Source organism: Acromyrmex echinatior, chromosome 4 (assembly GCF_024713525.1).
Source record: "Acromyrmex echinatior isolate Ae372 chromosome 4, ASM2471352v2, whole genome shotgun sequence".
Lineage (NCBI taxonomy): Eukaryota > Metazoa > Arthropoda > Insecta > Hymenoptera > Formicidae > Acromyrmex > Acromyrmex echinatior.
In genome coordinates, this window is record NC_141855.1 from 3,828,492 (window position 1) to 3,847,060 (window position 18,569).

Consider the following 18,569-nt stretch of genomic DNA (forward strand, 5'->3'; position numbering starts at 1 on the left):
CTAGGATAATTTTAGAAAATTTAATACTTTTTGAAGACAAAAGATCGATTGAGTATATATTTGATGACCATTGATTATATTTGTCACTTGGTGATCTTTTTCGTAGATATATTTTGTATGTTTTCGAACAGTATTGCAAATATATATAAATAAAGTTCACATTTTGTTCGACTTTAGAATTATTTCTAAAGTTGATGATGATACAGATCCTCATGAGAAAAAGAAATTTACAGGACGTAGAAGATATACATATAATATTTACGTATACACGTTTTAATATACTTTTAAGATTTATAGGACAACAAAGGAACGAAGTATACACAATATATCTATGCGTAAATGATAATTAATAAGCCATTAAGCGTTTCATTATGTTGTGCATTTATTAATTTTATACGTTTGTTACGTACACAATGCACTTTATAACTTTGACAATTACTACAACTGTTCTAACTAACAACATAAACTACATAAATATTAAAAAGAAGACGACTATTAATTATTTTAACTAATCTTTTAATATCTTTTTATTTTTATAGGATATTAATATACAATCAATAATCTAATTTGTGTAAATGTAATTATATTACAATAAAAAAAAACAAATTATATTTTTAAATAAAAATATAAATACATTAGTTGAATAATCTTAACAAAATGTATAGAATATATGCACTTACTTATAAAAAATACAGAATTAATTTTCTATAATAATTTTGTATTGTTCTAAAATTTGCTATGCCCTCGAATTTCGAAATTTATTTACCAAGATGATGTAATTTATTTGTTATTCCACTTAATATTTAACTTAATTTGCTAACGCGATATATTGTAAAAATAATTTTAAATTGATAAATCTGCGAAAATATAAGAATGGCTTCGAGTGCTCATACGCTCTTTAACGTATGAAGAATACTTTTGGACTAATTACTGACGTTTAGAGTAGTGACCACATTTTCTGCAGAGCTCCCCCTTGCCATCGTCTTCTTTATTTTCTTTCATTGACTTTTTTCTCAAAACTCGGACAGGCACTAGATCGCCTGTATAAGGACGATGTCCAAAAGCAGCTATAGTTTCACTTCTAGGAAAGCCTACATCGGCCGAAGCAATCGTCACTGTGTCATCGCCATTATCTTTAGCACCAACATTGATGAACGAACCATTCGTTACTGTATAACTCGAATCGCTCTTCGAGACGGATGATTCCCTCTCAGTTGTTTCGGAATTATCAGAATCCTCCCAATTTTTGTAAACAATTGATTTATCTGAAGATCATAAATTTCATAGTGTACGCTTCTTTTATTATTTATAAAATAATGGGAACGTACCATTTTCAGATTCCATTGCATCAAATATTGATTCGCTTAATCCGGCATCTTCATCCTCTTTCATTAATGATAATTCGGAAGGAGAATCCGAGAGTGGACGGCTGCAAACATATCCCTAAGAAACAATATCATTTAGATAATGTTATACTTATTTCGTAAACCAAAAGATACCAAAATATGATAAAAATAAAAATTATCAGTTGATTTAAACATACCTGAACGAGATCCATACGAGAATCCAGCGAAAATTGTTTACCTGACATTAATATTCCGCGAATACGACGACGTATGGCTGAAATAAATAATAAAATAACAAAATATAATAATATTAGCTAATGTCTTAGACATGATGATTAGATTATCTTAAAAATAATATATATTGGCTTCAATAACATTTCGAAAATTAAATAAAGTCAAGAGAATCCACGCGTATACATATAATTTTCAAATAACTATTGTAAAGCATGTAACAAAGTAGTGAGAAACACCAGAATTTGAAAAAATTACACCGTTTAATTTACTCTGTACTGACAATCTCTTGATTTTTGATTCATCTACGGTCAATTGATTTGATTCATCTATGGTCAATTGATTTGACTCATCTACGGTCCAATCATATTTTATCTTGCCTGAAGTGGCGGCCGAACGATTGACTCGCGCTACTCGCATCTATGGATGCGTTCCTAACGCATGAAACGCACGATGTATCATTGCATCTTTCTCTATTATTCGGTGAATAACAGTGACAAATGACGCATCATGCGCTTTATACGCAATTCGGAACGCACTCTATATGTAATAACTTTCATGTATGACGCTCGTTTTACTATTTTTATGCCCTTGTCATCGCAAACTACCGCGTCTCTTGATGCAAGATACTACTGATCCATTGTGATCAATCATAAAATCACTTACGATGTGTGTGTGTGTGTGTGTGTGGGTGTGTGTGTGTGTGTGTGGGTGTGTGTGTGTGTGTGTGTGTGTGTGTGTGTGTGTGTTCTTATTAAAATCATATAATCTTTTTTTTAATCGAACGACGGCAATAATAATAAAGAAATTTATATAATTATTTTTTTCCAATTAAAGATAATAATGGATGAATAAATATTTACCTGGGCTATCTTTTGCCTCAAGATGAATTTTCCCAAAAGTTTTCATGCATTCTTCAAATACATCAGCCGTGTCATATATAGCAGCAAAACTACCGTTTACAATTTTCGGTGACATTGGTGAATTTGCTAATAATAAACTCGATCCAAAATTTTCATTCTTCTGTCGTGTATCTATAAATTATCGAAATTGATTACATATTTCGTAGCAACGTTAAATATAAGTTAATAAAAACCTAATAAATATAAATTTAATTCTGTTACGCGAAAATTATATATTTATAATGACTCACCTTTAATAAGTGTAATATGTGCGAAGTGTGGAAGCAATCGTGTGTTCATAATAACGAAAAAATAACAACTTATTGTGTATAAGCGTAATAAAATTATTTATTTAATCGCAAAATCATTTTTATCACTACTTAATAAAAGTAATAAATGCAAATCAATGATTAAATTTGAAAAATATAGAGGAAAGTTTCCTCTATATTTTTTTTTTCCAATACTGATAAATCCCCGATACTGATAAATCTCTTAAAGAGATATTCTCTTGTTTCTCGGAATTTAACTATTGTATTTTATTAATACTGATAAAAACATAATCTGTTTACATAATTAAAGAAGTAAAAACTCATAGTTTATATATTTGTGATTTGTTTTTGTAAAAAAATCTAAAAGTGAATTCTACAAATGAAAAAATAAAATTATTGACTTTCTTTTACAAATTGCAGTTTAAATAATAATGTAAATAATATTTTTAGCTTTAGGTGAGTCTTCATTGTCAAAAAATAGTTTAACGTTATTGTCATTATCAATTGCTATTTTCTGTTAAGCTGTCTGAAGCTGTTTTAGTCTCGGCTCGATATTACCTGCGAGAGGAACTCTAGCTCGTATAGGTGATCGAGCAGTATCACCCAAGATTTCATTAGCGGTACTTCGTATTTCTGCCCAATCCCTTAGAATATCTTCATTTGTCGTGCTGAAAATACCAGATTTTATTTGAAAAGCTCATAAAATCCATTAAGTGCATTAGAATTATCAGTGTGACAAGATTGACAAGAATAACAAATATATTCAGAGAGCTTTAATTCTTGAAGGACTTTCTCTACTATATATATAGAATAGAGAGATTGTTTAGAGAAATTGTTTTCATTCATTTTAATCCAATATGATTACATGAATTTATTATGAATATTGAAAAATAAACATATATATATAAAAAGACATACTTTGTAGAGGTAACTGTAAATCTGATAACATATTTGCCGTGCAAAGCTGCTGGCACGCAATGTAATCGACCCCGCGAATTAAGCTTCTTTAGCAAACGTTCTGTCAAAGTGTTCTCTCCGAGAAGACGAAAAACCACCATGCCGAGATGCCTCGGAGCGGGAATTTCAAAGCGAGCATCGGCCAAGACCAGAGCTTCGAATTTCTGTGCCAGTCTCACGCCCTATAAATTTCGGACTTATATTATACATTTCTATGTAACAAATGAAAGAAGCGTTAATTAAATTTAAAATATTTCCCTTTCTAAACAGCTTTTATTAGATTTAATTTTTTGATAAAAAAAATGTTTATTTTACATTATTCACCTCTCGTATATGTTTCTGCAAGCCAGTAATTCCGTAATTCCTGATAACGAACCACAGTTTTAAAGCCCGAAATCTTTTGGATAGAGGAATTTGCCAATGCTGAAATTAACATTAAAACCAAATTATGTTTTATATTGTTAAGTCTATACATTCTTTCTTTTAAAAAATATAATAACTCTAAAAAATGTTATTGTAATTATAAAAATAAATTTTCCTTACAGAGATATATAATTATTTTATTTTAAATTTTTTTTATAAAATATACTATTATATACCATATAATCACATATTATTTACCATATAATCAATCGCAAGACCTATTAAAAGAAATGTTTATTATATAGTGTTTGCTGGTATCTAGATAAAATCATCTCGATAATCTAGATGAAATACCTTCATTTTATTTTTACTAGAATATACATTATCTTCATCTGTGCCTCAGATAAAAAAAATGTTATATTTTCAAATTATGTAGATAATCGTCTTTTTTCAAATTCTCTAAGATGAAAATTTAATTATCTAGGTAATTTTATCCGGATACCAGCAAACACTGATTATATTATTATATCGAAAATATTAAAGTCATACGTTATTATATTGAAAAATTTAAAAGAAATGATTTATACTATTTTAATTTGGAAATTTTATATTTTATAGATTAGATATATTAAAATTAAATATAATTTTTATATATAAATAAATTTTAATTAATGAAAAAAATTAAAAGATCTAAAATAGAAATCTAACAACAATTAATTGACTTTCTCTAATGACTAAATTTTATACGACAAGCACAAACTCCTTTAATAATTTATTACTAACCTATTAAATTATTAAATTACCTGAATTTTCATGCTTTAAGTATAGTGGATCGACATTAAAAGTTCTGTGTAGCGCTTGACTGTTCTTTACCCTGAAACAAATAAATAAAAAGAAAGAATTTACTTAATTTCTATTTAATCTAATCTTTTCTTTAATATATCTTTCATTTATATTTATTATTGTTTGATAAACATGAAATATTTAGTTATTACTTCTTTTACTTGCTTACATTTTCTGACACAGTCTATTTATCACAATTATTAGAGAAATGTAAGTGTGCGTTATCACGAAAAAATGAATAATCTTTTGTAAAAAGTTTATTAATTAATTATTCCTAGTTATAATGACAATAACAATACAGATTCTTTATTGCAGATTTTTTAACACATTTATCAAAAATCATGATCATTATTTTATACCTTATTTCGTTTTTATAATTATCGTAATTTTTTATGGTTCACAAAATGGTTCTGCTTTTTAATTAGATAATTAGTAATTAATTAAATATTTGCGTAAATAAAAGATAATATACATTAATAAATACATACTAACATCAAACGTCATAAATCACGTTACTTAGCACTATCGACTTTAAACGCAATTGAAATAACATTCTGAATCTGAAAGACTATGAACTGTTCGATTGTTGAACGGCCTCGAAAGGAAATTGCGGAAGGAACAAAAAAAGATGACCCTACCTCTATAATCCAACTGCAATAAAACGAAAATTGAACGATAGATAATCTTGAAAGGCACGTGGCTACTTTCCCAACATTACGATCACGCACAATCAATTATTAATATAATTCATAAAAATTGGTTGTTGTGGTCGATTTTTCTTACAAATATAATTATAAAATGTAATTTATAAGAATTGCAAGCTGTGGTCGATTTACCTTACAAATTACAATTAAATATAAATTTAGTTATTCCAGTCAAATTTATATTTATTATGTGAATATCTTGTTATGCTTGTGAATTAAAAAATTTATTAACTTTTTAAAACTATTAACTTTTAATCCATGAAAAAATGGTTTAATAATAATATTGGTTTAAAAAAAAAAATATTATATATAATATTATATATATATATATATATATGTACCACATAGCTGTACAATCGAAATGGACCATGAGCCATTTGCTAGGATTAAAGGCAATAGAATCAGTGAACTCTACTCCCTGAAGCCAACTTCGAAATTCCGGACATATGAAAGCACTACCAGCGTAGGCTGCATCAACGTGCAACCATAAACCATTTTGTTGACCTGTAATAATTACATAAAAAATTTGCAAACGTTATAACGTTTTATGACATATTCCAAAAGAATTAGCAATAATGTTGAAATTGACATTCAAAAATGTATTCAAATAATAATTTCAAATTTTCGTACTTACATATCGGTCCAATTTCTTTCAGATTATCAAAGGAACATGCACCAGTTGTGCCTAAAGTTGCGCATACCTATACAAATAAAAGAGTCTTCTATATATTGTGTAGAAAAGAAAATTTTTTTAAATATAATTAGTTTTTTAGTTATATTGAGTTTACAAGAAAAAGTTCTTTGTTTTGTAACTTCTTTAAAACAGTATAATTTTGTCAAAAAAATCGTGGAAAAATATTCACCATATAGATTTGTTTGGAAATAAATAAGCTTAAAGACTCATATATTTTTATGCTTGACAGCCAATTCTCTGAGCAATGCAATAGTTTGAAGAAGAAATATTTTTTCCTATCTTTCAATGTCTGTTTTCATTGTCCACCATTTTGTAATTCAAATTTTATTCTCATAGTTATCAAAGAGAATGTTTAAACTTTAATTTGAGCTTTGGTTTATTTCACTACGATTTTCGCTGAGTTACCGCTATTGAAAAGTATTAAAAATTGATCTAATAGTGTCCCGTTTTTTTTACGAGCAAGTATATTTCTTATAACGCTAAAAACATATAATATTTAAAAAATATAGATTTTATATCAAATAAATAACATTTGAAACTATATAAAACGCACATATAATAATATCACAATAAAATTATTATATATTCACAGTAACCCAATTCATTTCAAATTTAATTTTTTTTACTTTTATTAATGTTACGTATTATTGTTATAACTTCTTTATTGTTTTTAAAGACTAATTTTAAGAAGAAATATTTGCATTTGATCACATAGGTATTATATCGATTGTCAAAAAACATATAATTAGCGAAATAAATTCAGGCAATATTATTATTACATTGCGAAAAATCACGATTATAAATATTTTTCGTTCTAAACAAGCTTGCAAGACTCAAATTACGAGCTAAAAAGCTCCTATGGGACCAACTAGTGCGACGTCGATCCGGCTTTGTTCGTCGAATCCGTGCGTCCGTTACTACTTGCAGGGAATACGTCTATAATTGGCGCACCGGTCCGTCTATACCTATACCTAGATTACTAGGCTCTTGCGCCCACAATGTTAGTAACCGCGGATTTCGTTGTCTCTATATTTTTATTAAATCTACTGTATTACTTTCGTTATGACTTATACGTGACAGCGGAGTATTATAACAAATTCGTAATAAGAGGATCATATAGGAAAATAAGAATAATAGTTTAGAAAGAGTATATTAATAGGAACATTCCTCTTATAAAACTAATGAACTACAGAACAATAATATGTTATTATACTATGCATAAAATTATAAATTTGGAAATTATGAGCAAAATAAGATTATATATATTTAATAAAATTTCAAAAACCAATGATATTAAATGTATCTAGAAAAAAATAAATGCAATAAGTCAAAATTAGTATCAGAATATTCAGATTATATTTAAGAAAAACAACATTAGGAAAACTTACAAAGAAAGGAAGCAGGCCCTCAGCTCGGTCACGTGTTAGTGACTCAAGTAAAGCATCTCCTCTCATGCTTAATTCACTGTCAGATTTAATATATCGCATTCGAACTAATCCTATAAGGCCAGCTTTCTCCACACTTGAATGTGCCTATAAATAAATAAAAATATTTTATGAGAGATAAAAATTTTTCAATTATTATTAAACTCTTCACTTTTGTCCCGCAGATTCTAATAAATTACGTAATATGACCATTAATTGTTAATCTTTAATATACACGACTAGGTCATTTATATCTTCAGTGTTTTTTTTTCCTTGAAATATTAAAAACATCAAATATTAAAACATCATAAATAATGATATACAGTGTGTAACTAAAATAAGGTAAACTTTGGGGCCAAGCAAAATATTCCCTCCAAAATATAAAAAGAAATTTATATGAATATATCTGCCAACTCACTGTTACTGATATACAGCTCAGAATGTTTATTAATAGGGGAAAATAAAAAAGTAATATCTTCGTTCATCCATATAATGTGTCCAAGTGCATTTTAAAAAGCTCTCAAAGGAACGCTAAAAGTTTAAAATTTTCATTCGCCGCAATACGCAGTATTCAACGTTTTTCTATTATCATTCATTATTTCTGCTTGCTACTTTCGCGATTGCTCCCAGTGGTCGCACACACATATTTTTAAATAAAACATCATGAGAATTTGCACTGCTACTTGATCATCTAGGTACATTTATAAACTCATTATTTATAAACTCAGCATAAAGTAATGGTTACAAACCTGATCCGAACAGTATGCAACTAGACGCGAATTAATCTCTGTCGCCAAACAGTCAGGATCGTTTTCCTGCACATCTCTAATAGCTCTGGTTCTGGCTGCAAGCAAACACACCAACGTGGCTTCTGAAGCCGTCGTTTGTATGACGCCACCGCCACCAGAGCCGCCCGATTGATGAAGAAAATCTTCGGGTAGACCGATCATTTTACCTAACCAATTCATAATGATCGTTTCTAACTCAGTACACGCTGGACTGGAAGCCTATGGAAATAATAGTATTAAATTTAAAATCATATTAAGATGATCATTTCAACTTTTAAAGATTTGACTTTTAAAGGTTAAAGGATAAAATTGTTCGCATAATAATGTTCATATAATTTTTTTTTATTAAAGAAGAGATAATTAAAACGCAACTATATGTAGAGTCGTACCGACGGTTAAATCATACTTCCATTGTATTTTCGAAACAAAACATTTTTTCTTAAAGGTAATGACATGAGTTATAATACTAATAACATAGCTTAAGTACTCTCATTTTTGTTTTGTCTTCGAGCCACGAGTGACATTCAAAATTGATTTTAATCGGTCTCTGATCTAAGATTTCGTACAATTTATCTATATAAGGTTATTAATATAAAGTAAACAATTGAATTATAATATAGAGTACTCAGTTATAATCGATATTTAAACTTTTTTTTTTAGTATAGCATCAAATTAACTTATTAATTAAAAATATTTGTAAGTTATGTTGCTGTTGGCATATTTGTAAAAATAGAGAGAATTTAGATTTTTTTGTAAAAATTAATGATTATTTATTAAAAGTACGATTTAGGATTTAGGAACTCAATTTAATCATCCGGTCTCCAAATTGTACCGAAATCTACTTCTTTTTAATCTGATATAAACAATAATTCAATATTTATTTTTGTAAAAATGTATTGTTTTATTGCTAATATATAAAAAAAGTATGATGTAAAGATAGAAATATTCTGATCTCTTCAGTACTTTTGTTATAATTTTGTTTAAACTTTAAGGGGCACAATATAAGCGATTTTCTTCTATAAGATAAATTTTAAATTATAAAAAATATAGGTTTTATAAATTATATTAATGCAAATATTTATTCGGAATTAATTTATTCTGAAAAAAATGTTGTGCAAAATGTTCTATTATAATTTCAAATTTTAGTCAAAAGACACCTCAATTAACTTAAAACATATTGTTAAATTGTTTGCGGAATGACGAAAAATATTATTAAAAACACGTTAATATTTAATGTTAAATACAAAAATATTAAATTAAAAATAAATGCGTAAAATTGCGCTTACCCACGTAAAACCCAGACAGTTTATTGCGTCGGCCAGCATGTCGCCCAGCAGACTAGCAGGTGAATTCAGAGCTGGAAAGTAGGCGTGCATGTGCGGACTCTGCCAGTGCGTCACACCCGGCATAATGCATTTCTCAACGTCGGCGAATATGTCCTCCCAGGACTCGCCGTCTACAGGGGCCGACGCCGGCAGAACATTTCTCAAGTATCCCGGCGAGACCGCTGGATATACTCGTCGAGATCGGATGTCTCTCAGATAATCGGCGATATAATCTACCATTTCCTTTCCTGCATAATTTTTGAATTTATAATCATTCTAAGTTATTGTGTACAATATCTAACAAATACATTACTATATGTAAAATCCACTCTCTTACAAATTATGCATCTCAATTTAAAAATTGCTGATTAATTAATTATATTTTTACAGAAATAATAATTTAAAAAAATTGGATAATATATAGAATGTGCACTACTTAACAAAAAATAGGAAACATTTTCAAAACGCTTAAAATTGCATTATTTTGAAAATCAAATTACCAAAACTCGGTGAAATATCATCACAGACAAAAAAATGAAAGAACATTTTAAAGTTTAAAATTTCCACATGTTTTTGGCCATTTTTCAAAAAATTTATATCTTTATAGTTCTGTATCTTAGCAAAGATCACAATGTTATATTCCTTAAAATTATGTACATTCAACAATCTACAGATGGATAAAAAATTTTTTCTCAAATAGTTTAATATTTTTAATATTAATTAAATATCATTTTGAAGATCGTGATGTGAACAACACAACAATTAAGAAATAAAGGATAAGCGGTCAAATTGGATCTTAATGCTAAACACAATTCCATGAATTTATGAACAACAATTCCAATCTCGTAAACTGCACGCTGAAATTATTTTGAAACGTAATCAGAAACGTAATCAGAACTAAAGTAATAATATCACAAATTAAATTGATAAGCAATTTAATAATACTGATGCTCATAGGCATCTTTATAATAATCTTTAAGCATCTCAAAATCTATAAATAATTTTACTGCGTTGTGAAAAATATTATACCTCAGCCGGATATTGAATCCATTTCGTGCGAGCGTCATCATCGCTAGATCATCGAAATCTTAGTAATATTTTTTATTAAAATTTTTACAAAAAAGTACAAAGTTTTACTTGTAAAATATCTTTTTTTTTTAAATTTGTTTACAATTTTCCTTATCCGAATTAAATTTGAAGCTGCATTTCTTATTACCAACGTTGAAATTTAGTAAAAAATCATTGCAAAAATTTTTTGTTCCTCCAATTCTACAGAATTAAATTTAAAAATGATCAAATACATGTTAAAATAAAACTTTGAGCTTAAAAATACCTTTTTAATTTTTTTCGTCAAATTTTAACGTTGATTATAAAAGGTTTAATTTCACAGTCGCATTATTCAGTCAAGAAAAAAAAAATTGTATAAAAACTTTTAAAACATCATTTGGTAGGAAAAACTCTGTACTTTTTTTTTGTAAAAGTATTAATTCTTTTAAAAAAAAATTTTTATCAATTTGCAGACTATTGATTGTACATAATTTTTAAATAACACACAATGTAATCTTTTTTAAAATATAAACTGTAAAGATAAAATTTTTTTTTAAACGGCCAAAAACATATTAAAATACAATTTTCAAGCTTTAAAATACTTTTTTATTTTTTTTTGTCTGCGATGATTTTTACCGAATATCAATCTAAATATTGTGCAATTTTGAACGGTTTGAATGTGTTTTCTACTTTTTGTTGAGTAATGTATATAATGTTTAATCAATGTTTACATAAAATTTAAATAAAATATAACTAATTACATTAATAATTTCTTATTTTTCAAAAATTCTTTTATGAAGTAATTATACAAAAGTTATAATAATTATTTTTGTAAAAAAATAAATATTTTAAAGTTATACTGCATTTTTTAAATGTTCCTAGTTTGTTAAATATCGACGTATTTATTGTACCTTAAACAAAGAAAGTTAAAAGACAAAGAGATTAAAAAGTATTGACAAACTAGAATTAAAAACCATAATATTAAGTAAACTATAGGAAATAAGTTTGCGAATCCTCTTCATTTAAAACTTAGTGTCATTATTTGCAACAAAAAGCTATCAAACAGGAACAAAAAGGTGCTTTAAGACTCTTAAGACGGAACAATTCTGTACTAAAGAAAAGACACGATTTTTCAAAGATTAGATTTTCCTTCACATATGCGGATTCCTTTATTTGAAAAACGTAATTACTCTTTCTATTATTACATAATGTTCCCAACAGAAACAGCATTCTATAACTGAAAGTATATATTTTTCTAAAATTGTTCACTCAATCATTGATTCTCTATAAAATACTTTATATTAATAAAGTAAAATACTTTATATTTATAAGCATCCAAAAGAAAAAGGAGTAATTTGTTTTATTTAGTTAGTTTATTTTTATTTGTTAGTAGAGTAACAGTTATAAATGAATGCATTATTCTGTATCGCAATATAAAGCGCATTGCCAATTCTAATTTACCAAAACGAATAAATAGAATAATCGACTAGGAATGAAATCCCAGGAGAAAGGCGATTTCAAATCGTAGTTCCAAAGCGGAAGATTTAGATTGTAAACGATATCGTATTGGAAACAATATCGCACCTATAAAATCCTATCAGTGATCTCTATTTATTGACGCTGTTTCAGTACAATCATTGAAATGGTTTGACTTCTTTATTGCGACATCATTTTGATTCAGATTTAGATTTAGAGTTGCTACTGATGAAAAAATGATGATGAAAAAATAACGCATCTCAAAATTAGCAACTTTTTAGTACAACGTTTTCAAAATTCTGAATTAAAACAATGTTTCAAATAACAAAAATTTGTTATTTAATAATAAATAATAAATAAATATTTGGCAATAAATTCTTTATGTAGTGATAGAGTAAGATCGTATTAATAGTAAAATATGGGATATATTGAATTGTTTAATTACAGAAGTTAGATTTGATCCTAAAACTATAAGGCGTGGAAATCGTAATATGAGGAAATCGTAATACGAGGTTTAAAGAATCATCTCAATGAAACTTGAAGATATCCAAATTCTAAAATCTTATTTTACAATGACTATAAGCATGATTTAATAATGAATTTTCTACTAAATAGTTTTCAATCCAACAGCAATAAATTCATGGTGGAATCAATAACGTTTATTAATAGAAACGCTGTTATCCCATATTATAGACGCCTATCTCATAATAGGAGTTTTCCTTTAAATATATAATTTCTTTACTTTCTTTCCGTGTTATACTTTTAATTATGATGTATTCTTTAAAACTTGAGTCATGTTTCATTCGAGCTGCGATCAACAGGCGTTTTTTAACTTAATACTCTTTAGTGATAATAAATTTTAATTGATTTTGATCCAATGTCGGGACAAATTCCTTCTATGTCTTGGGATCACAACATCAAATTTGTTAATCTGATAGTAATTTTTTCTTGGACATGAAGGGATTGATATTTTAAAATTGTATTACTGAGGATGGTTCCAAAGTGAATTGAAACGCACTATTTTTTTGGAATAAAGATTCTATTTTTTGGAATAAAGATTTAAGATTGCGTATTAACTACCACTGTTCATTTGCTCTAATTTTTTTTAATTTTTTGTTCTTTAAAACTATGTCATGAATTTTTAACATTTAAACACTAGTATAATATAAATTTTATACCTCAGTTTTATTACACTTTTCCATATAAGCAAACGAGCTACACATGTGCTATTCTTTCGCAAAATTATATTAATTTTTCTTTCATTATCTTAAAAATGCAAATTCTTTATTTGTGTTATTTTCCTATCAACGCAGCAAGTTGATTTATATATTAATAATATACATATATTAATCAAATCTTTAGATTTTTTAAAGTTTTTGTAAAATATTGATTTCTCTATTTTATAATTATTGACTTTTATTGTAAATATTGACTTTCTATTTTATAAAATTTATGTAAAATTATACAAAAATGAATTTAATGTTATTTTATAAAATATGAATAATCGTTGATATGTGTGTAAATTCAAACAAATCCAAAATTCGTCCAAACTTTTTGTTATATTTGCATATATGAATAATTGCTTACCATATCGGCGATAATCTTCCAGATCCATTTTACCTGAAACAGTATAAAGCAATTGTTAATTATTAATCAATTCAGTTTTATTTCATCTTACAATCATTCAGAATTCTTGAAAAATTACAGAATGATATTTTTTAACGCAATACTGTATGAAATATTATGTTAAAAATTTATATTAAATAATATTATATTTAAAAATTATTTGCTTAAGAAAAATGCTAAAGAATCCTTTTAGTTGCAATTGATTGACATCAATAATCGAGTTGTGAGCAAACAAAAGACTCCACTTCTTACCGTTAAATGTCAGATGTAATTTTTTTTAGTTACACATATGTACGTATTTTGCTTTAATTTGGAAAGAAATAATAAATTTAAAAAATTACAAGAATTCTATATAATAATAAAAATAATCATTTATTTCCCAAATTTATGATATATGTATATATGTATATATACATATAACAGTTTGAATAACTCTTTAATATTGGTTTATTGATCGTACTTTATTAGTAGCATGTGATAATTCCTTATCAATTCAAGTCACAAGAATTATGGCACACTGATTTAAACTCGTTGCATGCTCTTTGATTTGACACAAATTAGTGTTGCAAATTGAAAAAATTAAGAAGCAAAATTGTATACTTTCTTAATTAGTCAATAAAATCCATGAAATTTACTCCCGACAAGGTTATACACAGATATCGCTGAAGCACGATTACAACACAACGAACGATGTTGACCTAATACAAAAATTCGCAATGCGAGTTAGTCACTAATTTCTACGGATTCATCATCGATCGCATTGGCGTCATATAAGTCGAGCTTCATAGTGCAGGTGATCCATTAAGATTTGCATTTGATGACCAAGCTTTAGTTTCTTTATATTTATATTAATTGCATTTATAGGAAAAACGTTATTTAGCAATAATGTTAAAAATAATGTTAAATAGTTAATAATAAAAATTATTTCAAAAATAATATAAACAGTATCTTTACGCGTGTTCGATAAATTGCATTATAAAAATGAACTTTACAATGTATAGATATATTAATAATTTTTTTATTAATTACATATTGATAAGCAACTTAACAATATCTTTTTAAAAATTTCTTACAATGAAATCAGATATTAACTTATTTTAATATATTGAAGATGCTACAATAGAATATTCATTTTAAATAAACTTTCTTAAAAAAGATTTTGTATAAAAAATTTAATATCTGATTGAGCTATAAAAATAGAAAAATTGTACACGATAAACATTTTGCGTTAGAAACAGTTTATTTGTTAACCATTTGTATTAAATTTTTTAAAATATTCGAGTAATTTGACATAATGTAATTATGTTATTTAAAGATTTTGTGTTAAGTTAATATTCAAAGTTCCTTGATGTCAAAATAATATAATTTATAAATAACTAAACATGTAACATAAAAATAGTGTGTTTTAAAAAAATTAATTCTGAAACCAATGATTAAAATACGTATTAATTTAACAAATCATTAAATAAACACAAAAAAAAAATATTTCTACAATTTGTTTACAAATTGTGTCGGCATTATCTTTTTTATGATCATTTTTTTCATATAATATCTGCATTATTTTCTAATACATTGATCTTATGTTAAATAAACACAAAGTCATTAAATAACGTAATCACATTATGTTAAATTAATATTCGAATATGTTAAAAAATTTAATACAAACTGTTAACAAGACATGAGTGGACCGTTTCTAACACAAATACATAATATTCTTTACTGTGTAGTTTCGACAAGATGATCTTAGCAAAACCGAAAAGAATCGCGAGACGCGCGTAGAACGGAAAATCGAACTGGCCACGAGCAGTAACGAGGATCTAAAGCCAGAATGACACCCGGCGATATTAAAAGCTCGTCCTTCCTCTGTTTCCGCTTCCGACTTTTGTAATTTCCCGTAGCTTTCACCACTACCGAGCAGTTTGCTGAGAGATTTATTTATCCGCGAAGCCGTCGGACATTCCGCGGATTCTCCATCAGTGATTCGCGATTCAACGAAGAAAATGCCAGTTAGGCATTTGATAGCGACATAATGTTCAATATTATCAAAAATATTTTAATGATTATCGAGGAATTCAATACACGTTCAAATAAAATCGAATTTCAATCAAATTTTAAATTTACATAAGATATTCCAGAGTTAAATAATTAAACCCCTTGCCAATACATTTCGTGGGTAAACATAAAAATAATTTTTATAAATATTGGTCCAAATAAATTTTATTTAAAAATGATAGAATATTAAACATAAATATAATAACAAACTTAAAATATGAAACAATAAATATAAAAACAAATCGATAGTGCTTTTGTAATCTGTTTAATCTAACTACACACACACACACACACACACACACAGACGTGTGTGTGTGTGTGTGTGTGTGTATGTGTGTGTGTGTGTGTGTGTATATAAAATCATTGAAGAATTTATTGATATTTGTATTACTCTCAAAAATCAGTATATGTATAATATAACAAAAAATTTCTTATCAAAGTGTCACAAATATTCTTGATTCAGATATGATTTTTGCAATAGAAATATTGTTGTGCAAATAAGAGGAAAAAAAGAGAGAATCGTGTATTTTAAACGTGCATCTTATTTATTGCATTGCTGAAAGTAATTATTATTTTACAATTCAACACAATTACAACAGTTCAACACAATTATAACTTCCCTGTTTTAATTAAGCGACTATTTATTTATTAATGCTATCACAAAAAGTAATTTGTATGTTAAAACAATACACACAAATTGCACTTGTTTTAAATAATAAAAATATTTGAATATTAATAACGAGTCTGTTTACATGTATAATGCATTTTTTCCATTCGATAATTCATCACATCGTTTATCTTGATCAAAATAGTCTCTCAGGTATTGTAATTAAATAATTATTTATATATATAAATTATTAATTAAATCACAGGTCAAATGTATAGGATATTAAATCACATCATCTTGATAAAGATCGTGATAAATCTATTTTTTTCATATAAGCTTGGATTCTTACTTTGACATAAAAAATCAGGTAAAATTTTTCACTTTACTGAAATTTATAATTTTTCAAACGTGATTGACAAGAACATTTCTCTTCTCGACAATTTTTAGAAATTTGATTGTTTCGATAAGAGACGGGATTTAAGCTTTAAAGAGTGAAAACTTCGCGCTGCCGATTTAGAGAAAAAAAAAAACAGAAAGTCGCGAAGACAAAGAATTAGATAGTCGTAATATATTTTTTATTTCTAAATGTCTAATTTTAAATTTATAACTAACAATAAGTCTCATTTTATTTTCCCATTAAATTACATATAAATTTCTATCGTTGCCTCCACCGTTTGGCAAATAATCAAAGAATTGACCAAGAATTAATCAAAATTTGAACCAAAAGTTTTCGAGAATCAAAAGTATTATAGAGAAACAGATGTAGAAAAATTGTTGCAACTTTTAAATATTGTATTCAGGGAGTTTATATAAACATATATTCATTTTTGTCTACTTCAAATATAATATACTTATTTTTCGAAAATGAGATAGCTTTTTTTCGCCTATACATCACAGACAGCATCGTTTGCCTATACATCACATTTGCCGACAGTTCATTTGCATATAAAAATTATTTAGTCTTAGCTTGATCGATATCGATTACCTACATGAATTATTGCATATAAATATAAAATTAAGAAAAAAAGGCACTTTTGTACACACACGACGGTATTCGAACACTATATTTATTTTTAAAAGTATTAAAATTGTAAGAGTATATCAAATAAAATTGTCTGCAGACTAAATCATTTTCGCGTTGCTAGTTATATGTAGTTATATTATAAAATTATTTTTAATTAAAGATATCTATTTCATTCATGTATTATATCTTTCTACCGCTATTTTTATAAGAATGGACACATAATAATGAACAAATTAAACTTTTAAATATTTAATTTGTATAAGTAGATTTCCATTTTAAATGTATTAAAGTATATGTGTAAAACAATGTAAAAAACGTTACGATAAAAGAACATATTTGTAATTAATTTAAGCTTATATCTCGAATCTAAAGCGTGTATGAAATTAATTCATTTTTTTATAAATATTAATTTGGTTGATCTAATTTGTTAATTCAATTTTAACGCTGACCTGTTCGGAAGTCCTACGTCAATCACTCTTGTGACGAATTGAGCTGAAGTTGTAACTTGAAGTCGCACAATACGGAAAATATCGTCGTGGTCACCCGTCGGATATTTGCTCCCCTTTTCGTCCTCGAACAGGATATATCCGCGACGGAAGCGAATCAGCAGAATGCGTGCAGCTCAACAAGTGGCTGCTTTTATATAGCTGCGCGCTCTGCGTACAATTCCTCTGATAGCGCAAGCGTTAACGAAGAAGCCGGGAATGATGATGCGTCTTGTGACCACGATTTAATACCTCTAGACACTACCCACTATGATAGAAATAAATCTGTACAATCTTAACAAAGTTCCACAAAGACAATGTAAAATCGCTGCACGGCATAGGGTGGGCCAAATTCAAAATTTAACTTTTAAAGGTGTAGCTTCATAGGCATAGAATAGAAACTATC

At 27.1% G+C, this 18,569-nt stretch overlaps 1 protein-coding gene across 2 annotated transcripts; it reads right to left on the reverse strand.

The window, feature by feature from the left end:
- Nucleotides 1–499: 499 nt before the first annotated feature.
- Nucleotides 500–18,317, reverse strand: Hdc (histidine decarboxylase). 2 transcript variants are annotated; one of them, XM_011067488.2, is made up of 16 exons: nt 18,128–18,317; nt 13,957–13,989; nt 9,808–10,094; nt 8,483–8,740; nt 7,698–7,841; nt 6,250–6,316; nt 5,957–6,119; nt 4,872–4,942; nt 4,327–4,346; nt 4,030–4,128; nt 3,667–3,887; nt 3,307–3,416; nt 2,441–2,611; nt 1,544–1,620; nt 1,329–1,443; nt 500–1,265 (listed from the first exon to the last, which is right to left on the reverse strand). In XM_011067488.2, exons 2-16 carry the CDS (start codon nt 13,982–13,984, stop codon nt 928–930), a joined length of 2,169 nt encoding a protein of 722 aa, XP_011065790.1. In that variant the 5' UTR covers nt 13,985–13,989; nt 18,128–18,317; the 3' UTR covers nt 500–927. The 2 variants fall into 2 exon arrangements, with proteins under 2 accessions (XP_011065790.1, XP_087261232.1); XM_087405106.1 differs by lacking the exon at nt 18,128–18,317 and adding an exon at nt 14,456–15,416.
- Between the last annotated feature and the right edge of the window lie 252 nt (nt 18,318–18,569).

Bases quoted from the DNA above. Each gene is read 5' to 3' on its own strand.
- Hdc (XM_011067488.2), bottom strand. From the start codon at position 13,984: ATGGATCTGGAAGATTATCGCCGATATG. The intron at 4,943-5,956 runs GTACATATATAT...TATTTGTTTCAG, and splicing joins TTCGATTGTACAGCTATGTG to GGTAAAGAACAGTCAAGCGC. The intron at 3,417-3,666 runs GTATGTCTTTTT...TGGTATTTTCAG, and splicing joins TTTACAGTTACCTCTACAAA to CACGACAAATGAAGATATTC.